At 37.0% G+C, this 13,794-nt stretch overlaps 1 protein-coding gene across 1 annotated transcript; it reads left to right on the top strand.

Moving 5' to 3' along the window:
- The first annotated feature begins 10,215 nt into the window (after positions 1 to 10,215).
- On the top strand, positions 10,216 to 12,718 carry LOC104682046 (transmembrane protein 99 (putative)). The gene is given in 4 exon segments (XM_030923353.1): positions 10,216 to 10,264; positions 11,558 to 11,654; positions 12,020 to 12,487; positions 12,489 to 12,718. Coding segments are annotated over 4 exon segments (783 nt in total). The 3' UTR covers positions 12,658 to 12,718.
- The last annotated feature ends 1,076 nt before the right edge of the window (positions 12,719 to 13,794 follow it).

Below are 13,794 nucleotides of genomic sequence, written 5' to 3' on the forward strand. Positions count from 1 at the left end.
GACAGTGACAAGCCTTTATGTATTTACTGACAGGGTGTGTCCACATGTGTTAGAGTTTGCTTACTTGCATGGTTTTCTTTTTGCCAACTTAGCATCTTTGGCTTATGATTGCATAAATTATCTTCAGTATAACCAATCCCAATATGTACAATTTTGAATTTGCCCTAAGAATAAACAGGAGGTTTGCTATGTTGAAATTGAAAATGGGTGGAGTTCAGATGAGCATGTTTTATTATGCTTTTCACCTGTTGAAGAACATTGAGCAACTGTTAAGATCCATTTTTCTCAGCACTAATTCAGGTTGCATAGAATGTTTGCAAAGTTTGGGAAAAAAAAGAGTTTCAGCTACAAAATTATAGTTAAAATAAGATTTTTCAAATTCATGTTTTAAACAGTTTTAATTGAAACAACAAATAGCATAAAGTCTGGCAGAATCTTGCTCTAATAAGGTTCTTGTAGACAACTGTAGGGAATCAAAAAGAAAAAAATTCTAAAAATTTAACTAGCATCAATAGTTGCCATATATAAAACATTAAAACCATAAAACCACAATTTAGGAGATTGTGTTTGTAGGGGATCTTTTTATTTGGCAAATGAGAGTATATTGATATTTTGCCTAAGAAAGTAGAAGTAATGATTTTAGAATTTTCTAATTAATGATGACATTATTTTTGACATTAAAAAATCTGAAATCATGAAGTTATCCTTGATTATTTTGCCTTTTAAATTCATCATAGTTAAGGTTTCTATGAAGACCATAATAATGCAGAAAATCTGCATTATTTTCTTAGCATGAAATATGAAGAACTAACTTGTAGTACTTTACACTAAATTCTGATTGAATAAAAAGGGAAAATTTGGATATGTTATGATTGCAAGTAAAAATTTGCTTGCAAAAATGTAAATCCGTGTTAGAGAATGGTACTTGCACCAAATATTATGAACTAGACTGTGCACATGTGTTCCCAAGCTAGGTTCAGTTTCTCAACAAAAACAACACATTTTCTTGGATATACTGTGTACAGAATTTGGTATAACAGTTTGGTGAAGTAAATTGGGATTTTGGTACATTGTATAAGATTATATCTACTCATAGGCTATGACATTGCTGTTGTTTGGATGTATATATTCATACATGTTTTACAATTACATAGTGCTGTTTGTGATACTATGATTTAAAAATATCTAGAACAAGCTGTTAAGATAGGAATGGTGGTTATTATTATTTCTTTTCTTTCTTTCTTTCTTTTTTTTGAGACAGAGTCTTGCTCTCTCGCCCAGGCTGGAGTGCAGTGGCGCAATCATGGCTCACTGTAAGCTCTGCCTCCCAGGTTCATGCCATTCTCCTGCCTCAGCCCTCTCGAGTAGCTGGGGCTACAGGTGCCCACCACCACGCCTGGCTAATTTTTTGTATTTTTAGTAGAGACAGGGTTTCACCGTGTTAGCCAGGATGGTCTCGATCTCCTGAGCTTATGATCCGCCCGCCTTCGCCTCCCAAAGTGCTGGGATTGCAGGCGTAGTTATTATTATTTCTAATTTATAGAAGAGGAAGTTGAAGTTGAGAGGTTGTGGTTTTTCCACAAGATAAGGAACATGTGGTTAAACTGCAGTTAGAAGCTTGGTCTTTTAACTCCTTGGTTCTTTCTTACTTTACCAATGTGTATGTGTATTATCTGCTCTGGTAGATTTGGTCTAATGGAACTGAATGACTCTTAATTCTCACCATAAACTTCTTCAAATGGGGAAAAAGAGCAAAACAAAAAGAACTTAGAATCATGAAAATATTGAAAGGGTAGTGATTTGGCACACACTCTGCCTTTAGTAATTGTTTTTTCAAATTAAGTTTATAGCTGCACATTTTGGTTTATGAAAACTACAGAAATAGTTTCTGCAGGGAAGGGGAACGTGGTTGGGAGCATTAATCAAATGTTGATTGTTAAAGTGGAGGTTACTACCCAGCAAATCGCAACTCTTCCAGCATGTTAGCACATGCAAGTGGGGCAGTAGTTAAAAGAAAAACTGAAACCCAACCATGGGAATTGATTCTTGATGAAGATAACCTACAGTTAAAGAAGGCTATGATAAATCAGGATAGAAAAAGAAAAAAAGATTCCAGTAACTTCAGAGAGGATGTTGAAACCTCGATATTAATGAAACCTTTTTGGAAAGAAGCGTTTTAATTAAAGAGAGATTTTGATTGATTTTACCTATAATTAGCACAAGTTTTGGATCTTAGATTTACCAGTTTTTTTTAGTATTAGCCTATAATGTCTCCCTCCAGTGGAAAATATAAAAATTCCATCTCCTTTCAGTTAATTAGCAAGTGGTATGAAGAGATCTCTGTTACAATCATATTAAACCAAAGAATATGTGAAAGGGAGTCTGCATAAAAGTACATGAGAACAAATACAGGTATGGAGGGCCTTCTAATACTATAACATTTAATTTAAGCTACCTTTACTGTTGTTACCAAAGATTACTTATTAACTTGTATACTGTAGAAATTGATTTGTCTTTATTCACGCTGTCATTTGTTGAAATCAGCCGTTGGCATGAATAAAATTAAGAGGTGCCACATAATAATTTTACAGCTAAATTGGATGAACATTTATGATTCTAGTCTTGGCACCATTTACACTTGATTGCTATAATCCACTGTAACTGTATTTTCATTGTGCTCAATTTTTATTGTGTCTCTTTGTAAAGCACATTGGTAGGTATTTAAAAGATAGAAAAGTGAATGAGATACAGCTCCCATCCTTAAGGATCTTGCCATAGTTACAGTCTAATTGAGAAAACATGACATGTACCATCAGCTTAAGCACTGTATGCTATGTAAATGGAAAATGATGGTGGGGCTTGGATGTGTAGGGGGAAGGAATTAATGTTTCCTGAACATCTGCTATGATCTAGGATGGTTTACTTTTCTTTAATCCTCCTCTAGATCCTCTAAGATAGGTATTATTACCTCATCTAATAGCTAAAAATCTAAACCTTAAAACGTTTTAGAAATTTGCCAGATTATGTATTTGTTTATTTATATATCAGCAGTGTCTGTGTGATGACACACAGCCTGATTTTGAATCAAGAGATACAGTTACAAAGGTGCTAGTTTTCATGACACCAGACTGGCACTCTTAAGACCAATGAGCAAGGGGTCATATTGAAATGGGGCCACCTGACAGAGTTTCATGGTGCAGTTGAAATTTAAGCTGAATCTTGTAAGGATGAGTAGGACTTTTCATGTGTGCAACAGCAGAGAGAAGACTGCTCTGGGAAGTCAGGACTGTGAAAATGCCAAGCAGGTGAAGACACTGAGTGACCAGTTTGGCTGGAGTAGATCATCCATATATATTAATTTATTCATTCCTTCAGCAGGTTTTATTGAGCACCTGCAATATGGCTTGGGGAATGCATAGGTGACCAAGATACAGTTCCTGCCCTTTAAGGAGTTTACAGTCTACTTGGAGAGGCAAATAAACATACCCATGAATCAGAGATTATAATATAGGGCAATCTGGGCTACATTTGAGCAATGTTCAGGGTTTGGAGGAATTGCAGAGAGAGGTTCTAACAGTCTGGTGAATGTGGTTTTTTTTATTGTGTGTGTGTGTGTGTGTATGTGTGGTGTGAGTGCACGATGAAAGAATAGTGAAGTAAAGTGTGGGATTGAAGATGAGTTTTGGTTTAAGACATGAATTTGAGGTAATACCAGGGTATTCATGTAAACATGTCTTTAAGCAATTATGGGACTGCAGTTAGGGAGAGTGTTCAGAATAGCAGACTTTGGGGTTGGTTAGGATCTCTAAGGGAAGGAATTTAGAGAGAAATGTACAGAAGGTCTAATTCTGAACTTTTGGAGTCATTTTAGGGGCTAGGAAGAAGTAGAGCTAGAGAATAATCCTGAAAAGAGGGACATCTAGGACCAGGCAAAGGGGGAAAGAGGATCATTGAAGCCAAGAGAGAAGAAAACGTGGGTGAGGTGGTCACCCGAGAGGTCAGTGAAAAGGTGGATTGAGGAAAGCAGTTTGGAACCATTGCCATTCTTCCAGAGTACAGTTTTAATTGAGTAGTGGTGGGGCAATTCATGGTGCATACCCAATATTGGAATTGATGACTTTGCTTATGGTATTTTGTTTTCATGTTGTCCGGTTTATCAATTTCTTCTTTAATTGCTTCTGAACTTACTGAGTCGTGGTTACGACGGGTATAGGTGCTATTCACATGGAGTTAATTTGGCTGGAGCTCTGGAAGCATGTTTTGGATTCAAATTTGTTATCAGTTTGACTTGTCTCACTGTTAGGATTTGGATCCTTTTTATTTCTTATTTTGCTTCAAGTAAAATCCTGTTTTGAAGTTTCTAGCTGAAAATTCTATTTGCAAGTTTCCTTTTCTGATTGAAATATAATACATATAATTGAGATATAATACATAGTTTAGGTAGTTGCAGAAGGACAAATCTGGTAATGCAGGTTATATCTCAAGATGGTAAGGTTTATCTAAATATTTAGAGTTTTCTGTTGTTTATCACAAAGTTTAAGAGTCAGGCATTTTCTTTTTGACTGCTCTGTGGCTGTGCAAATTGCTTAATATGCTTTTGTGATTACTACCCACAGAGTCGAAATGGTGGAAAGTTGTATCATTATTTGATAGATTTGGTACCCTCTTCTCAGATAGCTAATTGTCAGACAACTAAGATATCAATGGATAAAGTTCATGTCTTCTCATTAGTAAACTTCTAAAATTCAGAGATCCTAAATCTACAGACACTCCTATATCAATTTTTCTGAAACTTCTGGGACTCTACTGTGATGGAAGCCACAAAAATATAGAAACTGCTTGAAGGCTGTTGAGGGTAGTGTAGCAGAGTAAGTGGGTGGACTCTGGTGTCAGACTGCTGGGGTTACAATCCAGGCTTCACCATTTATTGTGAGGTTTCATCTCAGTGTCCTCCTCTCTAAAGTAGAGATTATAATTTTTCTTACTTTATGGAGTTGTAGCAGGAGTCAAATGAGTTATTAAATATAAAGCATTTAGAACAATGATTTGCATGCATAGAATAAGCACTTAATGAATATATTTTTGTTGCTATTACTGTTTTGTGATCTCTGTTTCCCATAGGTTAACCCACTGTCCAACCCACAGGATGCCTTCAAAATAGGAATGAATGAAAGGATAGGGTGAGAAGTTGGAAAATGGCTTGTGAGGGAGGAGAAAATGGCTGGAGAGGAAAGTAGGGTAGGGAAAAGGTGTTCAGTTTGATAACTTTTGCGATAAACTGTGCCATCTGTTTTTCTTTGAGTGACACTTCCTTTCACTTTAAACTTCATTTCTTTTATCTCCTACATCCATCAAGGCACTAATTTTGTCACTTTCTCTTTGTCATGGCTGATGTATTCGTTTCTTTCTGTGTAGCCCCACTGTAACTGCCCTGTTCTGGGCTTTCACCACTTCTCTCGAAGATTACTTCACCAGCTTCTGAAGTGGTTTTCTTGACTCAGCACTGTCAATTAAGATCTGTTCACTGCGGCAAGATTGATGTTCTCGAAACAGTATTGTCATCACTTCATCAACATACTCAGACCTCTTGTGGACGGATTAAGTCTTCTCCATAACCTTGCCCTACTCTGTCTGTCCAACCTCATGCTCCCTGCGGTGAGTCAGGGTGGGGAGTGGAAGGAGTGCTGCACTTTCTTCATAAAGTAATTATGTGGCCCTGGGCAAGACACTCAGCTTTCTGTGTCTCAGTTTACTACCCTATAAAGTATGGATAGTAATATTAAATATTAAAATATGGATTATAGTCCATGATTCAGTGAAAAAATGTGTATTAGCATCTCCTTTAAACATCCTTGAATTACTTAATCCTTTAAGCAGGCCTTTCTTACTCTTGGCTAATATACTATGCTTTGTTCCATTTTAAGGCCTGTGTTTGTTGCTCTTGGCATAGAATGCCCATCTTCTACTTTGCTGTTTATTCAAGTTATTCTACCTCAACTCCAAACTCTGACTTAAATGCCATCTCCTTCACGAGACTTCTCACCATTAGTCTCTGGTTCATGGCTGTCTCTTTCTTCTCATTTCCTATGTTGAACAACTTGGTGTTTTATAATTTGTTATACTATTCTGGCCTCTTTCTTAGTGTTCCCAGTGCGATACAACATTTAAGTTCCTGTAGAGGAGGGAGGGTGCCTCTGCTCTTGCTGCGCCCAGTACTCGTTGTTCTCGGAATGTTTTTGTATTGCTTCAGTGCCTTTCCCCACTTTCTTGGCCTTTATTTTTTTTTCTCTAAACTTTTGGCCTGTATGTTTTGGCAATAGTGCAAGTTAAAAATGTAAATAAAGGCTGGTTGAAGACAACTAATTTAATTTTACTTTAAAGGAAATGATGATACTTTTTGATGTAAGAATGTGTAAGAATGATAAGAAAACCAAGATTCTGCATAGGAATTTTAAAATACCTTCAAGTATATAAAGATGTATTCCTTAGAATGGAAATACACTGAATATATTAAGAAAACATTTTAGCCCTCACTCTTTCCTCTTCATTAAAGGTCACTATTTTTTTTTGTCTTGGATCTGTTGAGATTATCTTGATACTAGTAACCTGCTAAAATGTATCTGTAGTTTTATTCTAAAATTTGAATTTTTTTCATACATCACATCAAATTAAAAACTTCTGCACAGCAAAGGAAACAGTCAACAAAGTAAAGAGACAACCCACAGAATGAGAGAAAATATTTGCAAACTATCCATCTGACAGAGGATTAATAACAAGAATATATAAGGAGCTGAAATAACTCAATAGGAAAAAAAATCTAATAATCTGATTTAAAAATGGGCAAAAGAACTGAACAGACATTCAAATCTCAAAAGAAGACATACAGGCTAGGCATGGTGGCTCACACCTCTAATCCCAGCACTTAGGGAGACTGGGGCGGGAGGACTGCTTGAGCCTAGGAATTCAAGACAAGCCTTGGTAACATAGGGAGACCCCATCTCTACAAAAAATAAAAATAAATTAGCTGGGTATGATGGCATGTGTCTGTAGTCCCAGCTACTTGGGAGACGGAGGTGAGCCATGTTCATGCCACTGCACTCCAGCCTGAGCAACAGAGTGACCTCAAAAAAAAAAAAAAAAAAAAAAAAAAAAAAAAAAAAAAAAAAAAAGGAAAACATACAATGGCAAACAGGTATATAAAAAGGGGCTCAACATCATTGATCATCAGAGAAATGACTCAAAATTACATTCTCATTGCAGTTGAATGTAAATGATGTAAATTATTACAGTCACACTAATTTGTTGTATATCTCATCCCACTTAAAATGGCTTTTATCCAAAAGAAAGGCAATAATGAATGCTAGTGAGGATATGGAGAAAAGGGAACCCCCTCGTACACTTTTCTTGAGAATGTAAATTAGTACAGCCACTATGGAGAACAGTATGGAGGTTCCTCAAAAAGCTAAAAATAGAACTGTGTGATCCAGCAGTCCCACTGCTAGATATATACCCAAAATCATGGAAATCAGTTTATCAATTTGATATCTGTACCCTCATTTTTTTTTGCAATACTATTCACAATAGCCAAGATCCTAAGTGTCCATCAACAGACGGATTGATAAAGAAAACGTGGTACATATACTTAGTGGAGTACTATTTAACCATAAAAAAGAATGAGATCCTGTTATTGCAACAACTTGACTGGACCTGGAGGACAGTGTGTTAAGTGAGATAAACCAGGCATAGAAAGATAAACTTCTCATGTTATCACTCATTTGTGGGAGCTAAAAATGAGAACAATTGAACTCATAGAGATAGAGAGTAGAATAATGGTTACCAGAGGCTGGGAAGAGTAGTATAGGGTGAGGGGGCTGGGAAGTGGGGATGGTTAATGGGTACAAAAATATAATTAGGTAGAACAAATATAATCTAGTATTTGCTAGCACAACAGGGTGATTATAGTCACAATAATTTATTGTACATTTTAAATTAAAAAAATATTATTAGAATGTTTGTAACACAGATAAATGATAAATGCTTGAGGTGATAGGTACCCCTTTTATCTGGGTGTGATTATGCATTGTTGATTGTATTGAAATCTCTCTTGTTCCTCCTGAATAATACAGTTACCATGGACCTATACAAAGGTAAAAATTTTGAATTTTTTTATATTAGGAGAATTGACAATTCTAGTTGGGTTTCTGGCTAGCTAGCTTAGGAGTATGCTGTAATTTAAGGATTAACTATAATGCAGCTCAGCTTTTAAATTTCATTAGTATGTCATAAATTTATTTTCAGGTAAATTAATTTCATTCTCTAAAAGACAATTGCTCACTATGAGTTAGCTGCATTAGGAGGAGAATTAATTAACATAGAACATAAAATAGAAACATAATATCCCTTTTAGTTTTCATAAAAAATAGTGAAGCCGAAAGTACCAAACAATTCTCTACAGACTCCAATTTTAAAATATTGAAACTGAACATTGTCCAAAATTCAGTGGCTGTTTTCTCCCCCTCATAAATCTAAGAAAATTCCTTTAGGTCCAGTTGTGGTTGCTTATCCAATTGGTCATTTCAAGGATGGCTGGATATGAGAGAAAATAACATTATAATTGGATATAACTTCATAATTTTCACTTAAGAGAGTCTGGACAGATCTAAATAGAGTAGAGAAAGTTTTGGATTAGAAATGGTACGTACAGAGGTTAATGTTTACAGTGAAAGCAGTAATCCCCCATTCTAGTGGTTTTAAGTGAGTATATGTAATGTGCTTAAATTTAAAGGAAAAAGTCTTAGGGAGTCAAATTAATTTCCTAATTTTAAAGGTTTTTAAAGAAGTACTTGACCTTATGGACTCAGACAACTAGTCAATTTTTATAATAAATGGACCTCTGTCTGTGAATCACGTTGTTTTTTTTTTGGTAAGGGGGTTGTAAGAATGGTAGAGGAATAGATTTAAATAATTATTTAAATGTAACACACAATAGTAACAGAGAAAATGTACCATAACCATTCTGTGGCTTCTTTCACAAGGCTGATGATTGATAATGCCCAAAGAACTTTTGATGTCTTGTGTTAAACTTATTAAACAAATATGCAAATAACATTTGCAAAGTCAGTCCTAAGATAGAGTTGATAGAGCTTGTTGAGACTTTTTTATATTCCAAAGCCTGTCCTAAACTTTACTTGCATTTTTGCCTCATCAAATCCTGTTGGCAACTTTATGAGGGAAAATTTTATTTTATTTATTTTTTTTGAGACGGTGTTTCGTTCTTGTTGCCCAGGCCGGAGTGCAGTGACGCATTCTCGGCTCACCACAACCTCAGCCACCCAGGTTCAAGCGATTCTCCTGCCTCAGCCTCCTGAGTAGCTAGGATTACAGGCATGCGCCACCATGCCCAGCTAATTTTGTATTTTTAGTAGAGACGAGATTTCTTCATGTTGGTCAGGCTGGTCTCAAACTCCTGACCTGAGGTGATCCACCTGCCTCAGCCTCCCAAAGTGCTGGGATTATAGATATGAGCCCCCATGCCTGGCCAGAAATTTTATTTTGACTAAAATTAGTTGGCCAGGCGCAGTGGCTCACGCCTGTAGTTCCGTCACTTTGGGAAGCCAAGGCAGGAGGATTCACATGAGTCCAGGAGTTTGAGACCAGCCTGGGCAACATGGTGAAACCCCGTCTCTACAAAATGCACATACACACACACAAAGCCTGGTGTGATGGCACGTGCCTGTGGGTCCAGCTACTCAACAGGGTGAGGTGGAAGGATCGCCTGAGCCTGAAAGGTCAAAGTTGTAGTGAGCTTTGATCGCACCACTGCACTCCAGCCTGGGTGACACAGCGAGACCCTTTTTCCCACAAACCCCCTCAAAAAAGAAAAGAAATTAGTTAAAATTTAGCATGCCCAAAACTATTCAATAAAGGGACTTTGGTGGGATTTGAACACAGACCTATCTTCAGAGCTTTTTAAAAACACAGTGATTAACTATTTTTTTCTTTTTTAAAACACACTGTTGCTGGCTTAAACAATGAGTAACTTCTAAAACTCTTTTGAAATGAGCTAAAATTGTATTTTTCGGTCATGTGACTTGGAAAATTAACAAGAACATAAGGGATTTAGTTTCTTTTTCAGACTAGACAAGCCTTCCTTATCATTATTTTTGTGATGAAAAAATAGACCAATTTGAAAAGAAAAAGAACTAATGAGGCAAGATGTCCTGCCCTGGAAGAGATAAGACTTGTGGGCCTTGTCTGTTGCCAGGTGAGACTCTGCCCTAACTTCTTGAGGGTTGGTCTGGCATGGGTTTATGGAGATTCCTAACTCTTTGGCAGACCAGTCATTAAAATAACACATCACAGCAGTTAGCCACCATGCATAATTGAAACATTAATGCTTTTATAATGCTGGCTTTTTCAGATGGAGCTAACACCCATTACGGAGATTAACCACTTTTCATCGGGTTTTTAACTCTTTGAGTCTTGAGGAACACAACAGTGAACGCAAGGTGTGTATCTGAATTAATTTAGTAGTAAACTGTGACATGGAGGGGTTCTGTTGCTTTGAAAGTTTCCAACTTATATACATTCAAAAACTATTAAACTTTTTGCTGTCTCTCCAAATATTTTCCATATTGATAATTTTGATTGAAATGTAGAGCTAGTTAGAATTTTCTAGTCTAAAGCTTAGATATATAAATGAGTGCATATTTGCAGAGCTATAAGATGTTGCATTATTATTTTTTTCTTGGCATCTGGAATATAAATGCTAAATTTGGTCTAGTTAGAATTTCCTGCTTCCCTCCTCCCCTGCTTACTTCCTTCTGTCTCAAAACTCTCCAGGGATGAAGACTCCACAAGCTATATTGGGGTAACATATTGTAACAGTGGTTACTTTCAGTTTCTGTCAAACTAGATTAAAAAGAAGTATCACATGTTCTCACTCATATGTGGGAGCTAAAAAAGTTGATCTCATCGAGATAAAGAGTAGTATAATGATTACCAGAGAGGCTAGGAGGACAGTAGGGAGGTGGGTGAGAGAGAGCAGGGGATAAAAAGGGGTTGGTTGATGGGGTACAAAATTACAATTAGAAGGAATAAGATCTAGTGTTCAGTAGCACAATAGAGTGACTATAGTTAACAGAAATTCACTGTATATTCTGAATAACTAGAGTGAAATTAGAATGTTCCAAACACAAAGAAATAAGTGTTTGAGATAATGAATATCCCCGTTATCCTGATTTGATTATTACACATTGTATGCTTGTATCAAAATATCACATGTACCCCATATATATGTATAACTACTATTTATCCATAAAATAAAAAAAAATAAAAGAGGAAAGGAATGGAAAATAAAAGTAAAGACGACTCATCAAAAATTGCAATGTAGCAGAATAGTTCCGAATGCTGTAAACTAGTACCACACAGAACTTAATCTGTAATTTTAAAGAAACCATGTAAGTATATTTATTCCTGGTATTGTGTCTTTCTCTCTTACCCTAATTTACTGTTCTTCTATAGTTTAAAATTAAAGAATTGCTTTTAAATTTTACAGGGCAAACATTATACTGTGGAGACACAAAATGTTTTGAAACATCTGTGACCAGACATGTCACGTGTGAATATACTGTTGGATTTCAAAGCAACACGTTGTAACTTTTTTTGTTTTTTCCTTTTACAACAGATTCATTTTATTTTCATCACCATGGGGCGTACCCTGTTGTTGAGTTCTCTGGTCAGACCTCTACAGACTTCTCAGATGGATCCTAGGTCTCTGGGCTTGCCCTGAAATTACTCGCTGCTCAGGGAGAGAGTTGAAATGGCTGGCATCCTCCCCCTTTGTTATATCTATGTCCTGTAACTCTGTTGCTCCGGCTGTGTCCCCTAACTCTGTTGGTCCAGCTGTGTCCCTCACTCTGTTGCTCCGGCTGCAGCTCATTCTGTTGGAGCTCCTCATTCAGCTGGTCATTGTGGTCAGAGGGTGTTGGCCTGCTCCCTTCCTCAAGTCTTCTTAAAGCCGCATATTTTTGTGGAGCATTTTTCTTCCTGGCTCTCCTCAAGTTGTTTTCCTTTCTTCGCTGTCTTGGGAGTCTTCTTCGTGCTTCCGGACGTCGGTTGAGAGAAGGACTTCTTCCTTGTCTTCCGGATGTCGGTTGAGAGAAGGACTTCTTCTTCCTTGTCTCCTTGGTGTTAGCTGGTGGTTGCTCTTCAACAACTGTACCGGAGGCTCTCTGTTTTCTCTTCATCTTCAACAAGTCAATCTATCTCAAGGGTCTCACATTGCAGCATTCTTACCAGAGGCCACTGGGCCTCCAGTTCCAGTTCCAGTGTCTGGAGAGTCCACCTCAGCTCAGCAATCTCATGCCAGTTGGCAGTTGTCAGCAGAAGCCGAGGCCTGCCCATCAGTTCTTTACTCTGAGATGTTGGAGTGGAATAAAAATATAAATACTTATACTAGTTTTCATGGCTTCTGCTTAATATTGGGTATTGTTTTGTTTTGTTTTGGTGGTGATAGGCTTACCTTACATTAAACCAGGCCTTAGCTTTTCTGTGGCTTTCTTGTGGCAAAGCCTCATATTACTGTCTTGTCTGGTTCGGCAGGACAGTCAGGTCCACACCTGGGGCCGTTTGTTTTCTAGGTTTACCTCAACATAAGGTACCTTATCATTGTCACCCTTCATCTCCTGATCCAAAATAAAATAAAATGCCACAGGTTACTTGATCTTGCATCTGGAATATGATTATTTAAAGAAATTAAAAATTGAAAATTGAAAATGTAGAGTTTAGAAATCTTTTTTAAGGTTTCAAAGAAATTTCTAGGAGACAACGAAATAGTGTTACTAGATTTAGCAAATAAAATACAGAATGCCAATTAAATTTGAATTTCAAATAAACATTGAATACTTTTTTTGGTATAACTATATTCCATACAATATTTGGGACATATCTGTTATATTATTCATTGTTTACCTGAAATTATAATTTAAACTGAAGAGTTCTGTATTTTTATCTGGCAACCCTATTATAAACATATTTAGGATCAATATAAAGGAATAATATTTTAATTTTTACAAAATATTTTAATACAAGTAATTTATTTGATTTTCACTGTCATCGTGAGAGGTAAGTTTTGCCTTACAGTCTATGTTACTTTACCTGTGTTTTATGAAAAGAATGTCTCTTATAATGATAGCCGCCACCACCATATCTTGACAGGTATTGACATACTGAAACTTTAAATTCATTTTGTGTAGCTCCCGCCTCTTCATGATTGTTTCTGAGGTAATTCAGCTCCTCCATCTGGCTTTCCATTTGCCACTCTAGGTTAGTCTTGTTCAAAGTCAACTCATCCAAGACACTTTGCAGGCCCTTGCTATCAGCCTCGACACACTGATAAAGGACAACTTTACTCTGGTATCTGAACAGAGCCCAATTAGAAGAATCAATACAGCTTAGATGGAGGTCTCCTTATCCAGTGGTAACAAGATGTCCCACATAGTGGAGCTTAAAGAGCACAGCACTGGGGTGTGAAGACATGGGTTCAAATTGCACCTCTGCCATGTTCAGCTATCACCTTGGGCAAATTACTTCTCTGAACCTGTGTCTTCTCATCATTAAAATGGGAATTTTTTTTTTTTTTTTTGAGACCGAGTCTCGCTGTGTTACTCAGGCTGGAGTACAGTGGCGTACTCTTGGCTCACCGTACTCTCCGCCTCCCAGGTTCAAGCGATCCTCCCGCCTCAGCCTCCCAAGTAGCTGGGATTACAAGTGTGCATCACCATGCCTGGCTAA

The sequence above is a fragment of the Rhinopithecus roxellana genome, chromosome 19, assembly GCF_007565055.1.
Source record: "Rhinopithecus roxellana isolate Shanxi Qingling chromosome 19, ASM756505v1, whole genome shotgun sequence".
NCBI classification, from domain to species: domain Eukaryota; kingdom Metazoa; phylum Chordata; class Mammalia; order Primates; family Cercopithecidae; genus Rhinopithecus; species Rhinopithecus roxellana.